The 19,672-nt window shown below is 42.0% G+C and overlaps 1 protein-coding gene across 2 annotated transcripts in view; it reads left to right on the forward strand.

Moving 5' to 3' along the window:
- Positions 1–9,189: 9,189 nt before the first annotated feature.
- Positions 9,190–19,672, forward strand: part of LOC120062097 (RING finger protein 44-like) — a 37,112-nt gene continuing 26,629 nt past the window's right edge. For both annotated transcript variants that reach the window (XM_039011906.1, XM_039011907.1), the window contains exons 1-2: positions 9,190–9,582; positions 17,082–17,266. In XM_039011906.1, the coding sequence (XP_038867834.1) occupies positions 17,160–17,266 (107 nt within the window). In that variant the 5' untranslated portion in view covers positions 9,190–9,582; positions 17,082–17,159. The remainder of the gene's footprint in view (positions 9,583–17,081; positions 17,267–19,672) is intronic.

Consider the following 19,672-nt stretch of genomic DNA (forward strand, 5'->3'; position numbering starts at 1 on the left):
CTTTTTGGGTTGTCAAGGCAACAGTCCAGAATAGGGACACATGTCTCTGCAAAACCCACGGCAACCTATAGTTCATGGCGGACAAACTACAGTATCACAAAGTGATCAGCTGCAGCAACAATGAGAACGTTATTGAGTCTTTGTGCTGTGAGAACCTTACTGAGTCTTTGTGCTGTGAGAACCTTATTGAGTCTTTGTGCTGTGAGAACCTTATTGAGTCTTTGTGTTGTGAGAACCTTATTGAGTCTTTGTGCTGTGAGAACCTTACTGAGTCTTTGTTCTGTGAGAACCTTATTGGGTCTTTGTGCTGTGAGAACCTTACTGAGTCTTTGTTCTGTGAGAACCTTATTGAGTCTTTGTGCTGTGAGAACCTTACTGAGTCTTTGTGCTGTGAGAACCTTATTGAGTCTTTGTGTTGTGAGAACCTTATTGAGTCTTTGTGCTGTGAGAACCTTATTGAGTCTTTGTTCTGTGAGAACCTTACTGAGTCTTTGTGCTGTGAGAACCTTATTGAGTCTTTGTGCTGTGAGAACCTTATTGAGTCTTTGTTCTGTGAGAACCTTACTGAGTCTTTGTGCTGTGAGAACCTTATTGAGTCTTTGTGTTGTGAGAACCTTATTGAGTCTTTGTGCTGTGAGAACCTTACTGAGTCTTTCTGCTGTGAGAACCTTATTGAGTCTTTGTGTTGTGAGAAACTTATTGAGTCTTTGTGCTGTGAGAACCTTATTGAGTCTTTGTGAGAACCTGAAGAAAGAGTGCATGTAAACAGAGTTCTCCCTTTGCCAAGCCAAAGAGCTTAAAACATCTGACTTTGATGCTGGTGAGCAGACATGGTGGTTTGAGTGGAAAAACAAAGCTGGAGAGAGAGAGAGAAGAAAAACTAAGAGGAAAACATGGAGAAGTTCACTGTACATTTGACAGTACGAGAAAAGGTGTGTGGCACTGCTGATTCTACTGGAGGACTTCTCCAGAAGGATTGAAAGAGAAGTTGGGGAAACACGTGTACAACATTCAACACCAATACTCAGCTGAGAGAATTAAGAGAATCTGGGGAAAGAGGAGACCATTGTGCATATTGACTTTGCAGAGAACTACCTGTGTAAATACACCAGTGAAATCCAGGCAGTTCACTATGGTGATTCTCACAAGCAGGTGACCCTCCACACCTGTGTTGGATATTACCATAAATTATACAGTTTCTCTTCGCTCACTGAGCTCTTCTATGCGGCATGGACCCCTCTGTTATCTGGGCCCATCTCTCAAAAACACTGGCCTACTTCCTTGAGCTCTGCCCATCGGCTACTGCTGTAGACTTTGTGAGTGATGGGCCTACAACCCAGTATAGGTCTGAAATGTTTAACGATGGTTGTTGTTCCAAATGTTTGCAATAAAATATTGTTTTCATATGGTTTTTTTTTAGTTATTTTTTTTACATAGATGTCATTTCCACCCACACCTTGTCATTTCCACCCCACCTTGTAATTTCCACCCCACCTTGTCATTTCCATCACACCTTGTCATTTCCACCCCACCTTGTCATTTCCATCACACCTTGTCATTTCCACCCACACCTTGTCATTTCCACCCCACCTTGTCATTTCCATCACACCTTGTCATTTCCACCCCACCTTGTCATTTCCATCACACCTTGTCATTTCCACCCACACCTTGTCATTTCCACCCCACCTTGTCATTTCCATCACACCTTGTCATTTCCACCCACACCTTGTCATTTCCACCCCACCTTGTAATTTCCACCCCACCTTGTCATTTCCACCACACCTTGTCATTTCCACCCACACCTTGTCATTTCCACCCCACCTTGTAATTTCCACCCCACCGTGTCATTTCCACCACACCTTGTCATTTCCACCCACACCGTGTCATTTTCACCCCCACCTTGTCATTTCCACCCCACCTTGTCATTTCCACCCCACCTTGTCATTTCCACCCACACCTTGTCATTTCCACCCCACCTTGTCATTTCCACCCCACCTTGTAATTTCCACCCCACCTTGTCATTTCCACCCCCACCTTGTCATTTCCACCCCCACCTTGTCATTTCCACCACACCTTGTCATTTCCACCCCACCTTGTCATTTCCATCACACCTTGTCATTTCCACCCCACCTTGTCATTTCCATCACACCTTGTCATTTCCACCAAACCTTGTCATTTCAACCACACCTTGTCATTTTCACCCCACCTTGTCATTTTCACCCCACCTTGTCATTTCTATCACAACCCATGTTTTGAGGTAAATGAGTATATTATGTATAATTTGCATACATGTATTTGTTTTAGATATGGAAATCATATGGTTGTTATCATAATCTCACAAAAAGGTTGGGTGGAAATATGTTATTTTTCATGATAAATAAATGTTTTCAGCTGTCACCAAGGCAAGTTTATACATTCAGGCGTCATGTTGAATTATTAGTATTAGGAAAAACTTAAAAAATCACTTAGAAATAATATTCAATTCAAGTTCATGTACAAATGTATAAGAAATCCGATTTTAGAGGCCAATGACCTACATATATACAAGTGATCTTGACCGCCGACACATGACATTGGGGATATAACACGGTCACACTCATACTGTCATTACGGTAAAGCTGTCAGGATGGAGTGCGCTCTCTCAAATGCGCCCAAATGGGGGTAAAACGTTTACTGCCAAACCCAAAACAAGTATCAGGGTTTTCTACCGGCCATGTACAATCAGCTGGAGTATATTGTGATTACAGTTTGGCGGGGTCTTGTCAGATATCCCGCGTAGGATGTTGGTTTCAGGCGTTTTGGAATACAAGGTGTAATGTTTGTACCTTTCTTTATAATAGTGGTGAAATCCAAGGAATATTCCACATTGGAACAGCTGACGATAATGCCGCACCGAAAATATGAACGAGATATGAAGAATTACAAGGAGAAATATAATTAAATCAAATGCTTGCTAATTAACAATCAGGTAACGATGTTGGACTATATTTATCAAGTTGTCACTACAGTTTGCATAGGTGATCTGTTTCTGTTTGCGTGCTAGCTAGCTAGCTGGCTTTGCAGTTTTTCCAGGGGCTGCGTTGGGCTTCGCTGTATGTCTTTTCCCCTAGACTGTCTTGAGCCCCTCCTTGTTTTGTATCTCGCTAGGAGAGAGAGTAATGTTTACATTCTGCACAGGGTCTATAGCGCAAGGATAGAGACCGTTTCCTATCTCCCATTTTACGAACCGGTGTTATGTCTAGTGAAAGATGATTAGAACATCCCAATAAGAATGCATTGGTCTCCTTCCCCCTTTATAGTGATATTTCCGTCTGCAACATTGCAGTGTTTTTCTCTGCAGTGAAGCAATCGGACAGCCAGGCCTGACGTGCAGATAGATGCTCAGACATAATACATGATGTAATGTCTCTAGGCAAAATATGTATGCTGGATCAATAGACTGCGAAAGACACCATTTCTTTGGTCTAAGACAATTCGCACTTTCTGTCTCTCCCGTTACAGGCCCACTTCATTTTATTCCACAGATAACGATCCTGTGCAAGGGCAGTTCTATCGTGAGTACCTTTACATGCATAGTATAATTCGATAAAGTGATTATGGCAGTAGGGAGATTATATAATAATAATGTAAACACCATACTATGTTTATCTTAATCCGCATAAGGGCAAAATCGAAGTAAACATACCCCGACACCCTAAACTGTGATCAAGCGGTGTTTGATCTGCGCATGTGCTAGAACCGAGCATGCCTTTCAAAAGCAGGTGTTCCCAAACTTTTTCACTCGGGGGCCCCCCCATCCAGCTCTGGGGAACATCCCGCGCCCCCCGTCACGTCTAGACACGTCACGTCTATTTTTATGGGCACAAGCATTGTTCATGACACAAACTGTTCACATCCCTCATTTTGGAGGGAATTTTGCAGGTTTAAAGTGTATTTCAAGCAATTCGACACATTTTTGTTCATGGGGTGAAAAGAACATTTTGCAGTTTTAAAGCAAAATGAATGGTGGAAAAACGATTGGAACCATTTCCCTGTTTGACCGCTAGGTTTTATGGGTATTATGACACCTCCACTGTGGGGCTTTCTTTAGTGCGAGTGAAGTGAGTTCGGAAAGAACTGAATGTATGCGTTAGAGGTAGTTTTCCACATACTAACTTAATTTGTCCGAACTCAGAATCAAATATGGTTCCCAAAATAACATGGTCGCTGTGGGTAGAAAGTTTATTTTGATTGGTGATTTTTCTGCATTTATCAGAGTGCCATCAGGTAGCCTGATTTCAGATGTCTCCATGTAAACATCATTATTAGGGAAATCGCAAAGCATGTAAACGTTTTAATTGGATTATTATATTAAATCTGACTTTCTACAAATATCTCATTGTGTACATGTAACCATACTCAAGACTTTTAAACACTTTTTTTTTTACATACCCGCATTCATAACAAGTCGTGTTATAACAAATCAAGGCCCGTTCCTGACAATTAGGCCCTCCAATTTGGCCCTCCATAGTTGCATGTGTTACCTAATTGGCTAAGAGGCCAGTGTCCTCTGTGGGGCCAGAGTCCTGTTTGGGGTCACATATATAGATTACTGTATGCTATCACTTGCGAGGAAACCACAGACTAGGCTACACAGTGCTATCTGCTGGATAGGATAAACGGGGTTTAGTGTTGTCTCAGACTGGTCTCATAATAGACGTAACATAGTTCATGTAAATCCGGGACTCTCAAATTAGTATGATATGTTACGTTTTGGTATGATTATATAAGGTTACTTTTTAAGGCAAACGTAAAAGAAGGCTGACGTGTAACGCAAACGTCTAGCAACCCGAAGGTTGCATGTTCGAATCTCATCACGGACAACTTGATAATTTAAGCTAATTAGCAACTACTTACTACTTTTTTTTCTCTTGCAACTTGGCAACTACTTATGTTAGTTAACTGTTCCCTTAACCCTTTTATTTACCCCTTTACTAACCCTAACCTTAACCATAATCTTAACCCCTAACCCCTAGTGCTAGCTAACGTTAGCCACCTAGCTAACGTTAGCCACATATTATATGTTTTTGCAAATTCGTTCCTATATATATATATAAAAATATACTTTTTACTAGGCCTAGGCTACATGTGAAGTCATTTTGGTTATGAGGTCATAAACCAGCATACTGTCTCAGTTGTGCTGCATGGCATGCAAAAATATATGTTGGGGGGGAAAAAAATACATTGTGTATGAATGTTACTGTATGTGACTTCTTGTAGTCAGTGTTACAGGACAAGTACAGTCAAATTTAACATCAAATGTTATTTGTCACGTGCTTTTGTAAACAACAGGTGTTGACTAACAGTGAAATGCTTACTGATGACTCCTTCCCTTTTCCAAGGCTGTCTGGTTCAGAGGAAAGGATGTGACTGGCTGAGATCCCATAGAGAGAGTTACTAGTAGAGGGGCAATCTGAAATTCGAACAACAAACCGGGACACCTCGTCTCTTGTTTTGGTATACAGTTGAGGGATGAGACTGGAGAAATTGAACTACTCTCATGTCTAGACAGAGCTATAGAGCCAAGCACTGAACATCCATATCACATATTTTAAAGTAAAAAAACAAAACATGATGTATTAATCCTGGATTGCCCCTTTTAACAAATGTGGTGAATGTTGTCATCTGTCAGTGGAATTGTTGTCTGAAGCAGAATGTATGTGTACTTACCCCCCCATATGGTTTCGGTTCCATCTGCCTTGTTGTGACTAGTTTACACGTGAGACTATAAAATGTGGGACATAAAACAGCAGGCAGAGCAGCCAGCAGTTGGCGGCAATTGCCAATTTTTAATCTTTGTTTGGCTTCTGTCTGGGCAAAGGTGATAGACTTATAGTGATGCAGCTCTGTCTAAGCTACAGATTGTTACACCAGATCTTGGGATTTAACCAAATATTTTTTTGGTATCCATTAATGGGAGTTACAGGATAGGTACTTTTTGGTGTAAAATGTTTGACCAACCTTAGCTTGGCGTCAGCGATACTATCGTCGTCCTCGATGCGTGGAAACAGGAGTCTTATAAAATGTCTGTATCCAGGTACAGGGGGTCCGTTTGAATTTTAAAAAATTATATATTTTTTCTCCATGAAGTAATCCAACAATGTGTACGCTGCCATCTTGTCTATTTCAAGTCTTCTCTCAAGTCTAGATATATTCACCTAGATCTATCTGTGATTGATTAGTTATGTGCAGCATCATAGCCTGATGTTACTAACTAGCAGGTTGTGCTAACATTTAAAAAAATAAATATTATTTAACCTTTTAACTAGGCAAGTCAGTTAAGAACAAATTCTTATTTACATTGACGGCCTACCGGGGAACAGTGGGTTAACTGCCTTGTTCAGGGGCAGAAAGACAGATGTTTACCTTGTCAGCTCGGGGATTCGATCCAGCAACCTTTCGGTTACTGGCCCAACGCTCATGACTAACCTAGCAAGGTGTGCTAACATGACTAACCTAGCAGGCTGTGCCAACATGACTAACCTAGCAGGCTGTGCCAACATGACTAACCTAGCAGGCTGTGCCAACATGACTAACCTAGCAGGCTGTGCCAACATGACTAACCTAGCAGGCTGTGCCAACATGACTAACCTAGCAGGCTGTGCCAACATGACTAACCTAGCAGGCCAGGCTGTGCCAACATGACTAACCTAGCAGGCTGTGCCAACATGACTAACCTAGCAGGCTGTGCCAACATGACTAACCTAGCAGGCTGTGCCAACATGACTAACCTAGCAGGCTGTGCCAACATGACTAACCTAGCAGGCTGTGCCAACATGACTAACCTAGCAGGCTGTGCCAACATGACTAACCTAGCAGGCTGTGCCAACATGACTAACCTAGCAGGCTGTGCCAACATGACTAACCTAGCAGGCTGTGCCAACATGACTAACCTAGCAGGCTGTGCCAACATGACTAACCTAGCAGGCTGTGCTAACATGACTAACCTAGCAGGCTGTGCTAACATGACTAACCTAGCAGGCTGTGCCAACATGACTAACCTAGCAGGCTGTGCCAACATGACTAACCTAGCAGGCTGTGCCAACATGACTAACCTAGCAGGCTGTGCCAACATGACTAACCTAGCAGGCTGTGCCAACATGACTAACCTAGCAGGCTGTGCCAACATGACTAACCTAGCAGGCTGTGCCAACATGACTAACCTAGCAGGCTGTGCCAACATGACTAACCTAGCAGGCTGTGCCAACATGACTAACCTAGCAGGCTGTGCCAACATGACTAACCTAGCAGGTTGTGCCAACATGACTAACCTAGCAGGCTGTGCCAACATGACTAACCTAGCAGGCTGTGCCAACATGACTAACCTAGCAGGCTGTGCCAACATGACTAACCTAGCAGGCTGTGCCAACATGACTAACCTAGCGGAAGGGGGGGGGGGGGGGGGGGGCTATATTGGTCTGATTATTAAATACCCACTGCACTACTTTAAAATAAATATATATTTGTTTATATTCAGATTTTTCAGACTTCCTGCGGCTATGGTTACATGCTACCTCAACACTATTGAGTGGTATTCATTAGGCACCAGACGGAATTAAACTGACCAGGTGGTTTGAATTAAATAAAGGATATCTATCTACCTATATATATATCTATATATCTATCTATCTACACTGAAATACAAATATAAATGCAACATGTAAAGTTTCGAAATGAGCTGAAATAAAAGTTCCAATAAATTTTCCAAATGTACAAAAAGCTTATTTCTCTCAAATGTTTGTGCACAAATTTGTTTACATCCCTGTTAGTGAGCATTTCTCCTTTGCTAAAATAATCCGTCCACCTGACAGGTGTGGCATAACAAGAATCAGATTAAACAGTGTGGTCATTACACAGGTGCACCTTGTGCTGGGGACAAAAGGCCACTCTAAAATTTGCAGTTTTGTCACACAACACAATGCCACAGATGTCTCAAGTTTTGAGCGCGAGTGAAATTGGCATGCTGACTGCAGGAATGTCCACCAGAACTGTTGCCAGATAATTTAATGGTAATTTCTCTACCATAACCTGCCTTCAACATCGTTGAAGAGAATTTGGCAGTACGTCCAACCTGCTTCACAACCGCAGATCATGTGTATGGCGTCATGTGGGCAAGCGGTTTGCTGATGTCAATATTGTGTACAGAGTGCCCCATGGTGGCGGTGGGGTTATGGTATGGGAAGGCATAAACTACGGACAATGAACACTTGCATTTCATTGATGGCAATGTGAATGCACAAAAATACCGTGACTCAATCCTGAGGCCCATTTTTTTTTTTTTTTTAAGGTACCTGTGACCAACATATGCATATCTGTATTCCCAGTCATGTTAAATCCAAAGATTAGGGTCTCATGAATTTATTTCAATTGACTGATTTCCTCATATGAACTGTAACTCAGTAAAATCAATGAATTGTTGCCTGTTGCGTTTATATTTTTGTTAACTATACTTTCAAATCACTAAAACCAGATAGAAACTGGAGAAATGAGAATCAACCTACATTTAGTGTTTCTTGTCCGGACTGAGTGGCGCTGTGCTAGAGGCGTCACTACAGACCCGGGTTCGATCCCGGGCTGTATCACAACCAGCCGTGATCGGGAGTTCCATAGCGCGGTGCACAATTGGCCCAGCGTCGTCCGGGTTAGGGGAGGGTTCGGACGTCATTGTAAATAAGAATTTGGTCTTCACTGACTTGCCTAGTTAAATAAAAATAAATAAAAAATAATCACCAAAATGAAAGCTAGACAGTCAGGGAGCATCGTAAATTCCCAAAACAATGGATAGAGGACAATTTAATTTTTCAAATTTTGACAGGAAGGAAATATAACCGATTTTCAGTGCAGTCCTCTAGACTTTTATAAGACTGAATGCGCCCACCGGGGCAAAATGAGTTTGCCAACGCTGGTTCTAGTCCTTCTTTACAAGCTGTGCTTGGTTGAGTTGCTTAATCTGTTCAGCATCAAAGCTGTATCTGTGTCGGGCCTGTATGGTTTCTTGATTTTATTGTATTTGTGATTTAAGGATTCATAACGTCACAGGATGCATGTAGCTATAAAGAGTAATTGGTTCCGGGCACGCCTGCCGTTTTGTGATTGGTGTTTTTAACACTAGCGCAGGAGAGAGGTGTGGCTTCATCAAAACAAGTTCCTACAACCTTTCTTATTTTACCTCCGTGACAACACGCGAATGTTACCACTTACATTTATCGGAGTTAATCATTCTAAACTAAGTTTTATTCTAGTTTTAATATTAAAAAAATAATATGTTTATAGCTTTTATTTCTTTAGAATGATGGATGGACTATGCAATAACGTTAGCTAGCAAATAGGCTATCTACTAGCGTAACAACACAGTCGGCGAACGTTAACCAGGCGGTAGCTAGCTAAGCTAACGATATCTATCTGCTTTGTCGTCGCAACTGGAACTTCAGACACCAAGGGCACCTGTCAAACTTGAAAACGACTGCATTTGCACTCCACACCTCATAGCTAACATAACCTCAGACCGTGCATCCTTCGTCTTCCGAGTTGAGACTAAAGCAAGTAAGCTAAAGATGGCTAGCTAGTTCTGCATGCTCAGGAAAACATGATTAGCTAGTTAACGTTAACTGTAGCTAACGTTACTACAGTTACTCAGCTCGCTAATCATGTGTTCCTTTTTTTGCATTTAGTTACTGATGATAACTAGCATATTTGCCAAGTATGATTGAAAAGCTTGAGATTCATTTGTGTATGTGTTGCACACTGCAAAAATGTGGTTGACAGTGGATGGCTACCTCCTTGGCTTATAACGGCTAGCTAGTTCCTGTGTCCATTGCAAGCAGTGCCTTTGTGCTTTTTGGGGCTAAATGCGTTAGCATCATGGAATATCAGCAATGCAACTTGAAATTAAAATAAGTGTAACGTTAGATGCTTTATCGTTGCATGCCTATCTTATTGAAGTGTGAAACAAATCTATTATTGCTACTTATTTAGCAAGCTAACTCCTCGTCCTTTGTTGTTGCTTTGTTTCTCTCTGAGCACATGGCTTTCCTTGTTTTTGTTTCAGTTAGATACAGCGCCCCCTATTTACAAACTGGTGATGTCAAATAGTCCAACATTTCTTTGGCTGCGTTTTATACCGGCAACCCAATTATTTTTTTGTTACTAATTGGTCTTTTGACCAATCATATCAGCTCTGAAAAATGTCTGATGTGAAACAAATCGGACTTGGTCAAAGGACTAATTAGTGGAAGAAATATCAGAATGGGCTGCCTGTGTCATTTCCATTTTTGTAAAAAAAATGGTTACCTTTTTATTTAACTAGGCAATTCAGTTAAGAACAAATTCTTATTTACCATGACGATAAATGCATTGCAACTTGCACTGCGCTAGATAGCTATACATTTATATTTAGCAGATTATTTTATCCAGAGCGACTTAGTACAGAAGTATTTTTCAGTCTGATAGAAAGTTCATTACATCTTAAAGGCCTAGTGCAGTCAAAATCCATTTTTTCCTGTGTTTTATCTCATATTGTACAACCGATGATGAAACTAACACTGTAAAAGTGTGACAAGTGTTATTTACATTTTTACATTTAAGTCATTTAGCAGACGCTCTTATCCAGAGCGACTTACAAATTGTTATATCCAGATAGTTGCAGGTTTGGATGGGCGTGAATTTCTGCTTTCCATGGTGACATCACCATGCTGTAAAATAGTTAATAGACCAATAACAAAGAGTTCCAAACCTCTCTGCCAATAACAGCTAGTTTTCAGTTTTCCCCTCGCCACTCAGACCACTCCCAGACAGTCCTAGCAAAATTCTTGTTGTGAAATAGTTGTTTGCTTAAACTATTTTAGCCAATTTTTTTATGGAAATGTATTACAGTAAGGTACTAAATTGTGACCCAGAAATGAGTTGATATATTGCAGTAAGATATACAGTGGGTATAGAAAGTCACCACCCTCTTTCAAAATGTTCACCTTTTGTTTCCTTACAGCCTGAAATGAAAACACATTAAATCTGACTTTTTACGGCTGTATTTACACACAGTAAGCCACAATATCCAAGTGAAAAAAATTCTCAACAACTCTAAAAAATAAGTGAAACCCCCCCCCCCCCAATTGCAAACATGTTGAGGTATAACCAACCACCTTCCAGATCACAAATCAAGCTAATTGGCTTCCATCTGTGATCAATTGTAGTGACTTTGATTAGTTCAGAATAAAATTAGTTGTTCATAGAGGACTCCACTCCCAAAACAAATAATCCACTATGGCCGGAAAGGTATTTTCAAAAGATCTATGAGATAAAGTTGTGGAAAGACACGAGTCGGGGGATGGATATAAAAAGATTTCAAAGGCTTTGTCTATCCCTCTGAGCACAGTTAGGACCATTAAGAAGTGGAAGGCGTATGACACCACCCAGACCCTGCATGGATCGTCCCTCCAACCTGGATGATCGGGCAAGGAGGAGACTGATCAGAGAGGCTACCAAGAAGCCAATGGTGACTGAAATAGTTTCAGGCCTTTATGGCAAAGACTGGTCAATGTGTGCATGGGACCCCAATATCACAAGCTCTCCACAAATCTGTCCTCTATGGGAGGGTGGCAAGAAAAGAAAAATACTCCTCAAAAAAAAAAAAGCCACATCAAGTCTCGTTTAAAGCTTTGCCAAATAGCACATTGTAGATTCCGAGGCCAAGTGGCAAAAGGTGCTGTGGTCAGATGAGACCAAAGTTTAACTTTTTGGCCTGGATGCAAAACGATATGTCTGGTGAAAACCCAATACGTCTTTCTACCCAAAGAATGCCGCGCCTACAGTGAAGAATGCCGCGCCTACAGTGAAGAATGCCGCGCCTACAGTGAAGAATGCCGCGCCTACAGTGAAGAATGCCGCGCCTACAGTGAAGAATGCCGCGCCTACAGTGAAGAATGCCGCGCCTACAGTGAAGAATGCCGCGCCTACAGTGAAGAGCGGCGGTGGCAGCATCCTGTTGTAGGGGTGTGTCTCTTCAGCAGGGACTGGAGCACCGGAAAATACCCGGCAGGTTCTTGAGGAGAACCTGCAGCCCTCTGCCAGGAAGTTGAAGATGGTTCCCATTTCAACGTGAACCATGACCTAAAGCAACCGTACAGTGGCTGAAGTGCAAGAAGGTAAATGTCCTTGAGTGGCCTAGTCAATGGGTGGCCTAAATCAATGGGATTTAGGCCCTGACCTAAATCCCATTGAGAATCTGACTGAGCTTGAACAATTCTGCAAGGAAGAATGGGCAAATATTTCACAGTCTTAAGTGTGCAAAGTTAGTAGAGACTTGTTCAAAGAGACTCATACCTGTAATTCAAGCAAAAGGCGGTTCCACCAAGTATTAACTCAGGGTGGTGTCCACTTAGGGTATTTTACTGTTTTAAGTTGTTTTTTCACTTGGATATTGTGGGTTACTGTGTGTAAATAAAGCTGGAAAAAGTCAGATTTTATGTGTGTTCATTTTAGGCTGTAAGGCAACAAAAGGTGAACATTTTTAAAGGGGGTGGTGACTTTCTATATCCACTGTATATATTACAGTAAGGTACTTAATTGTTAACCAGAAATTATTTGATTATATATTATATCTACGCTACATGACCAAAAGTATGTGGACACCTTCTCGTCCAACATCTCATTCCTAAATCATGGGCATTAATGTAGATTTGGTCACCTCCTTTGCTGCGATAACAGCCTCCACTCTTCTGCGAAGGCTTTCCACTAGATATTGGAACATTGCTGCGGGGACTTGCTTCCATTCAGCCACGAGCGTTAGTGAGGTCGGGCACTGATGTTGGGTGATTAGGCCTGGCTCACAGTCAGCATTCCAATTCATCCCAGAAATGTTTGATGGGGTTGAGGTCAGGGCTCTGTGCAGGCCAGTCATGTTCTTCCACACCGATTTCGACAAACCATTTCTGTATGGACCTCGTTTTGAGGACAAAGGCATCGTCATGCTGAAACAGGAAAGGGCCTTCCCCAAGCTGTTGCCAAAAAGTTGGAAGCACAGAATCATCTAGAATGTCATTGTATGCTGTAGCGTTAAGAGTCACTGGAACTAAGGGGCCTAGCCAGAACCATGAAAAACCGCTCCAGACCGCTATTCCTCCACCAAACTTTACAGTTAGCACTATGCATTGGGAAAGGTAGCGTTCTCCTGGCATCCGCCAAACCCAGATTCGTCCATCGGACTGCCAGATGGTGAAGCGTGATTCATCACTCCAGAGAAGACGATTCCACTGCTCCAGAGTCCAATGGCGGCGAGCTTTACAACAATCCAGCCGACGCTTGGCATTGCGCATGGTGATATTAGGCTTGTGTGCGACTGCTCTGCCATGGAAACCCATTTAAGCTCCCGACAAACAGTTATTGTGCTGATGTTGCTTCCAGAGGCATTTTGGAGCTCGGTAGTTAGTGTTGCAACTGAGGACAGATGATTGTTTGTGCTTCAGCACTCGGCGGTACTGTTCTGTTAGCTTGTGTGGCCTGCCACTTTGCCACAGAGCCGTTGTTGCTCCTGGACGTTTCCACTTCACAATAACAGCACTTACAGTTGACCGGGCCGGTCTAGCAGGGGAGAAATTTGACAAACTGACTGTTGAATAGGTGGCAACCCATGACGGTGCCACGTTGAAAGTCACTGAGCTCTTCAGTAAGGCCAGTCTACAGCCAATGTTTGTCTATGGAGATTGCGCGGTTGTGTGCTCGATTTTATACACCTGTCATCAATGGCTGAAATAGCCAAATCCACTAATTTGAAGGCGTGTCCACATACTTTTGTGTATATATTTTTTTATTTAACTAGGCGAGTCCGTTAAGAACAAATTATTTTTTATAATGACAGCCTAGGAACAGTGGGTTAACTGCGTTGTTCAGCGGCAGAACGACATATTTTTACCTTGTCAGCTCGGGGATTCGATCTAGCAACCTTTCGGTTACTAGTCCAACGCTCAAACCACTAGGCTACCTGTATTCAGACCCCTTCCCTTTTCCCACATTTTGTTACGTTACAGCTTTATTCTGAAATGGATTAAATCAAAATTCCTCAATCTACACATAATACCCATTATGACAAAGTGAAAACAGGTTTTAGAATACATTGCAAATGTATGAAAAAATAAACAGATTACTTATGTAAATAAGGTTTCAGGCCCTTTGCTATGAGACTCAAAATTTAGCCCAGGTGCAAAATTGATCATCCTTGATGTTTCTACAACTTGATTGGAGTCCACCTGTGCTAAATTCAATTGATTGGTCATGATTTGGAAAGGCACACACCTGTCTATATTAGTTCCCAAAGTCGACCGTGCATGTCAGAGCAAAAAACAAGCCATGAGGTCGAAGGAATTGTCCGTAGCGTTCCGAGACAGGATTGTGTTGAGGCACAGATCTGAGGAAGGGTACCAAAACATTTCTGCAGCATTGAAGGTCCCTAAGAACACAGTGGCCTCCATCATTCTTAAATGGAAGAAGTTTGGAACCACCAAGACTCTTCCTAGAGGGTCTTGGTCGGGGAGGTGACTTGGAACACAATGGTCACTCTGACAGAGCTCCAGAGTTCCTCTGTGGAGATGGTTGTCCTTCTAGAAGGTTCTCCCATCTCTGTAGCACTCCACCAATCAGGCCTTTATGGTAGAGTGGCCAGACGGAAGCCACTCCTCAGTAAAAGGCACATGACAGCCCGCTTGGAGTTTGCCAAAAGGCACCTAAAGGACTCTCAGACCATGAGGAACAAGATTCTCTGGTCTGATGAAACCAAGATTGTTCTCTTTTGGCCCGAATGCCAAGCGTCACATCAGGAGGAAACCTGGCACCATCCCTACATCAGCATCATGCTGTGGGGATGTTTTTCAGCGGCAGGGACTGGGACACTATTCATGGGAAAGATGACCAGAGCAAAGAACATCTCCGGGGAGACCTGGAAATAGCTGTGCAGCGACGCTCCCCATCCAACCTGACTGCGCTTGAGAGGACCTGCAGAGAAGAATGGGAGAAACTCCCCAAATACAGGTGTGCCAAGCTTGTAGCGTCATACCCAAGAAGACTGGAGGCTGTTATCGCTGCCAAAGGTGCTTCAACAAAGTACTGAGCAAAGGGTCTGAATACTTATGTAAATGTGATATTTCAGTATTTTTTTAATATACATTTGCAAAAATGTTTGCTTTGTCATCATGGTGTATTGTGTGTGTAAAAAAATTCGATCAATTTTAGAATAAGGCTGTAATGTAACAGTGTAAAAAGTCAAGAGGTCTGAATACTTTTCGAATGCACCGTATAGTGTATGTTAATACATTTCAAATCAACTTCAGTTTTGAATATCCAGGCTAGTATTTGTGTTTTATGAGGGATCCCCATTAGCTGCTGCCAAAGCAGCAGCTACTCTTCCTGGGGTCCAGCAAAATTAAGGTAGTTTATACAATTTTAAAACATTTAAAATACATTCACAGATTTCACAACACACGGTGTGCCCTCAGGCCCATACTTCACCACTACCACATATCTACATTACTAAATCCATGTGTATGTATATAGTGCGTATGTTATCGTGTGTGCATGTGCCTGTGTGTGTGTGTGTCTCTGCACAGTCCCCGCTGTTCCATAAGGTGTGTTTTTATCTGTTTTTTAAAATCTAGTTTTACTGTTTGCGTCAGTTACTTGATCTGGAATAGAGTTCCATGTAGTCATGGCTCTATGTAGTACTGTGTGCCTCCCATAGTCTGTTCTGGACTTGGGGACTGTGAAGAAACCTCTGGTGGCATGTCTTTTGGGGTATGCATGGGTGTCCGAGCTGTGTGCCAGTAGTTTAGACAGACAGCTCGGTGCATTCAACATGTCAGTACCTCTCATAAATTAAAGTAGTGATGAAGTCAACTGCAATTTTCCTAAGTCCTCTTTCGTGGCACCTGACCACACGACTGAACAGTAGTCAAGTTGCGACAAAACTAGGGCCTGTAGGACCTACCTTGTTGATCGTGTTGTTAAGAAGGCAGAGCATCGCTTAATTATAGACAGACTTCTCCCCATCTTAGCTACTACTGCATCAATATGTTTTGACCATGACAGTTTACAATCTAGTGTTACTCCAAGCAGTTTAGTCACCTCAACTTGCTCAATTTCCACATGATTTATTACAAGGTTTAGTTGAGGTTTAGGGATTAGTGAAGGATTTGTCCCAAATACAATGCTTTTAGTTTTAGAAATATTTAGGGCTAACTTATTCCTTGCCACCCATTCTGAAACTAACAGCAGCTCTTTGTTAAGTGTTGCAGTCATTTCAGTCGCTGTAGTAGCTAACGTGTATAGTGTCGAGTCATCCGCATACATAGACACTCTGGCTTTACTCAGTCATTGGCATGTCGTTAGTAAAACATTTAAAAAGCAAGGGGCCTAAACAGCTGCCCTGGGGAATTCCTGATTCTAACTGGATTATATTTGATAGGCTTCCATTAAAGAACACCTTCTGTGTTCTGTTACTTGTCTAATTCTGCAGGGGGTGTAAAGCCATAAAACACAAGTTTTTCCAGCAGTAGACTATGATCAATAATGTCAAAAGCTGCACTGAAGTCTAACAAGACAGCCCCCACAATCATTTTATCATCAATTTCTCTCAGCCAATCATCAGTCATTTGTGTAAGTGCTGTGCTGTGCTTGTTGAATATCCTTCCCTATAAGCATGCTGAAATTCTGTTGTCAATTTGTTTACTGTAAAATAGCAGTGTATCTGGTCAAACATAATTTTCAGCTATTTGAGGCAGTAAAGGGGGCTTTACTATTCTTAGGTAGTGGAATGACTTTAGCTTCCCTCCAGGCCTGAGGGTACTCGCTGTCTAGTAGGCTTAAATTGAAGATGCGGCAAATAGGAGTGGCGATATCGTCTGCTATTATCCTCAGTAATATTCCATCTAGATTGTCAGACCCGTCTGTCTTGTCATTGTTGATAGACAACAATAACTTTTGACCAGGGGCCTGTAGGGTCGTGTACTTTATAGGGAGAATGGTGCTAGTGCGGTAGTTAATGGTGTTTTTATTTTCAGGGTAAAGACAGAGGTTAGAAGCCACAAGTGCCTCCAGCACCCCTGGTCTCCTTTTCGTCGGTCCCCACGACGTCACCAATGCGACCATGGGAAATAGCAGTGAATAGGCGGCCACCGACAGCCCCCTTGAACCAGAGGAGGTTCCTAGGAGAGTCCTGCAACACCCCAGTGCACCTCAGGAGAAGGTGAATAGTCTCTTAGTGCTTGGATGTGTTCCAAATGGCACCCCTTACCCTATACAGTACACTACCCTATAGGCCTTGGTCAAAAGTAGTGCACTATAAAGGGAATAGGTTGCCATTTGGGAAGCAGAGCCCTTTTTGTTTGATCAACTGTGATCGTGCGATGACGGGCCATCCATCCTGAGGATTCCTGTATCGTGTGTTCTGGTCTACTACATACGGTTTTTGAATCATTTGTGCTGTATCCAAGGACCAAATGCCCAGACAGCACTTATTTGAATGTATTTGATACACTATTTTCCCAGTTTACATGAACTAAAGAATAGCAGAATTAAAGTTAAAAAAAAAAGAAGTGTTTGTATCAAAAAATAATAACAATTGTCTTAAGTACAGTTGAAGTTGGAAGTTTATAGTGGAGTCATTAGGTTAGGTTGGAGTCATTAAAACTTGTTTTACAACCACTCCACAAATGTTGTGTTAACAAACTATAGTTTTGGCAAGTCGGTTAGGACATCTACTTTGTGCATGACACAAGTAATTTTTCCAACAATTGTTTACAGACAGATTATTTAATAATTCATTATCACAATTCCAGTGGGTCAGAGGTTTACATAACACTACCAGCTATCAACCAAGTTACACAGAAAGTTGAAGTCGGAAGTTTACATACACTTAAGTTGGAGTCATTAAAACTCGTTTTTTCAAACACTCCACAGATTTCTTGTTAACAAACTATAGTTTTGGCAAGTCAGTCAGGACATCTACTTTGTGCATGACACAAGTCATTTTTCCATCAATTGTTTACAGATTATTTCACTGTATCACAATTCCAGTGGGTCAGAAGTTTACATACACTAAGTTGACTGTGCCTTTAAACAGCTTGGAAAAATCCAGAAAAAGATGTCATGGCTTTAGAACCTTCTCATAGGCTAATTGACATCATTTGAGTCAATTGGAGGTGTACCTGTGGATGTATTTCAAGGCATACCTTCAAACTCAGTGCCTCTTTGCTTGACATCATGGGAAAATCAAAAGAAATCAGCCAAGACCTCAGAAGAAAATTGTAGACCTGGTTCATCCTTGGGAGAAATTTCCAAGACCTCAGAAGAAAATTGTAGACCTGGTTCATCCTTGGGAGAAATTTCCAAACGCCTGAAGGTACCATGTTCATCTGTACAAACAATAGTACGCAAGTATAAACACCATGGGACCACGCAGCCGTCATACCGCTCAGGAAGGAGATGCGTTCTGTCTCCTAGATATGAACATACTTTGCTGCGGAAAGTGCAAATCAATCCCAGAACAACAGCAAAGGACCTTGTGAAGATGCTGGAGGAAACGGGTACAAAAGTATCTATAGCCACAGTAAAACGAGTCCTATATCGACATAACCTGAAAGGCCACTCAGCAAGGAAGAAGCCATTGCTCCAAAACCGCCATAAAAAAGCCAGACTATGGTTTGCAACTGCACATGGTGACAAAGATTGTACTTTTTGGAGAAATGTCCTCTGGTCTGATGAAACAAAAATAGAACTGTTTGGTCATCGTTATGTTAGGAGGAAAAAGGGGTATGCTTGCAGGCCGAAGAACACCATCCCAACCGTGAAGCACGGGGGTGGCAGCATCATGTTGTGGGGGTGCTCTGCTGCAGGAGGGACTGGTGCACTTCACAAAATAGATGGCATCATCAGGAAGGAAAATTGTGAATATATTGAAGCAACATCTCAAGACATCACAGGAAGTTAAAGCTTGGTCGCAAATGGGTCTTCCAAATGGACAATGACCCCAAGCATACTTCCAAAGTTGTGGAAAAATGGCTTAAGGACAACAAAGTCAAGATATTGGAGTGGCCATCACAAAGCCCTGACCTCAATCCTATAGAAAACTTGTGGGCAGAACTGAAAAAGCATGTGCGAGCAAGGAGGCCTACAAACCTGACTCAGTTACACCAGCTCAGTCAGGAGGAATGGGCCAAAATTCACCCAACTTATTGTGGGAAGCTTGTGGAAGGCTACCCAAAACGTTTGACCCAAGTTCAACAATTTAAAGGAAATGCTACCAAATACCAATTGAGTGCATGTAAACTTCTGACCCACTGGGAATGTGATGGCTGAAATAAATAATTCTCTCTACTATTTTTCCAACATTTCACATTCTTAAAATAAAGTGGTGATCCTAACTGACCTAAAACAGGGAATTTTTACGAGGATTAAATGTCAGGGATTTGTTGAAAAACTGAGTTTAAATATATTTGGCTGAGATGTATGTAAACGTCCGCCTTCAACTGTATATCCTAACCTGATCATGTTAATGGTCCATGCATGCTATCCTTGATCTTTCATGTATATGCTTACTTAAGGTTCCAGACCCCAAAATACAAAAAGGCAACCACCATGTCTTTTGGATTCT

Source organism: Salvelinus namaycush, chromosome 17, assembly GCF_016432855.1.
Source record: "Salvelinus namaycush isolate Seneca chromosome 17, SaNama_1.0, whole genome shotgun sequence".
Classification (NCBI taxonomy): domain Eukaryota; kingdom Metazoa; phylum Chordata; class Actinopteri; order Salmoniformes; family Salmonidae; genus Salvelinus; species Salvelinus namaycush.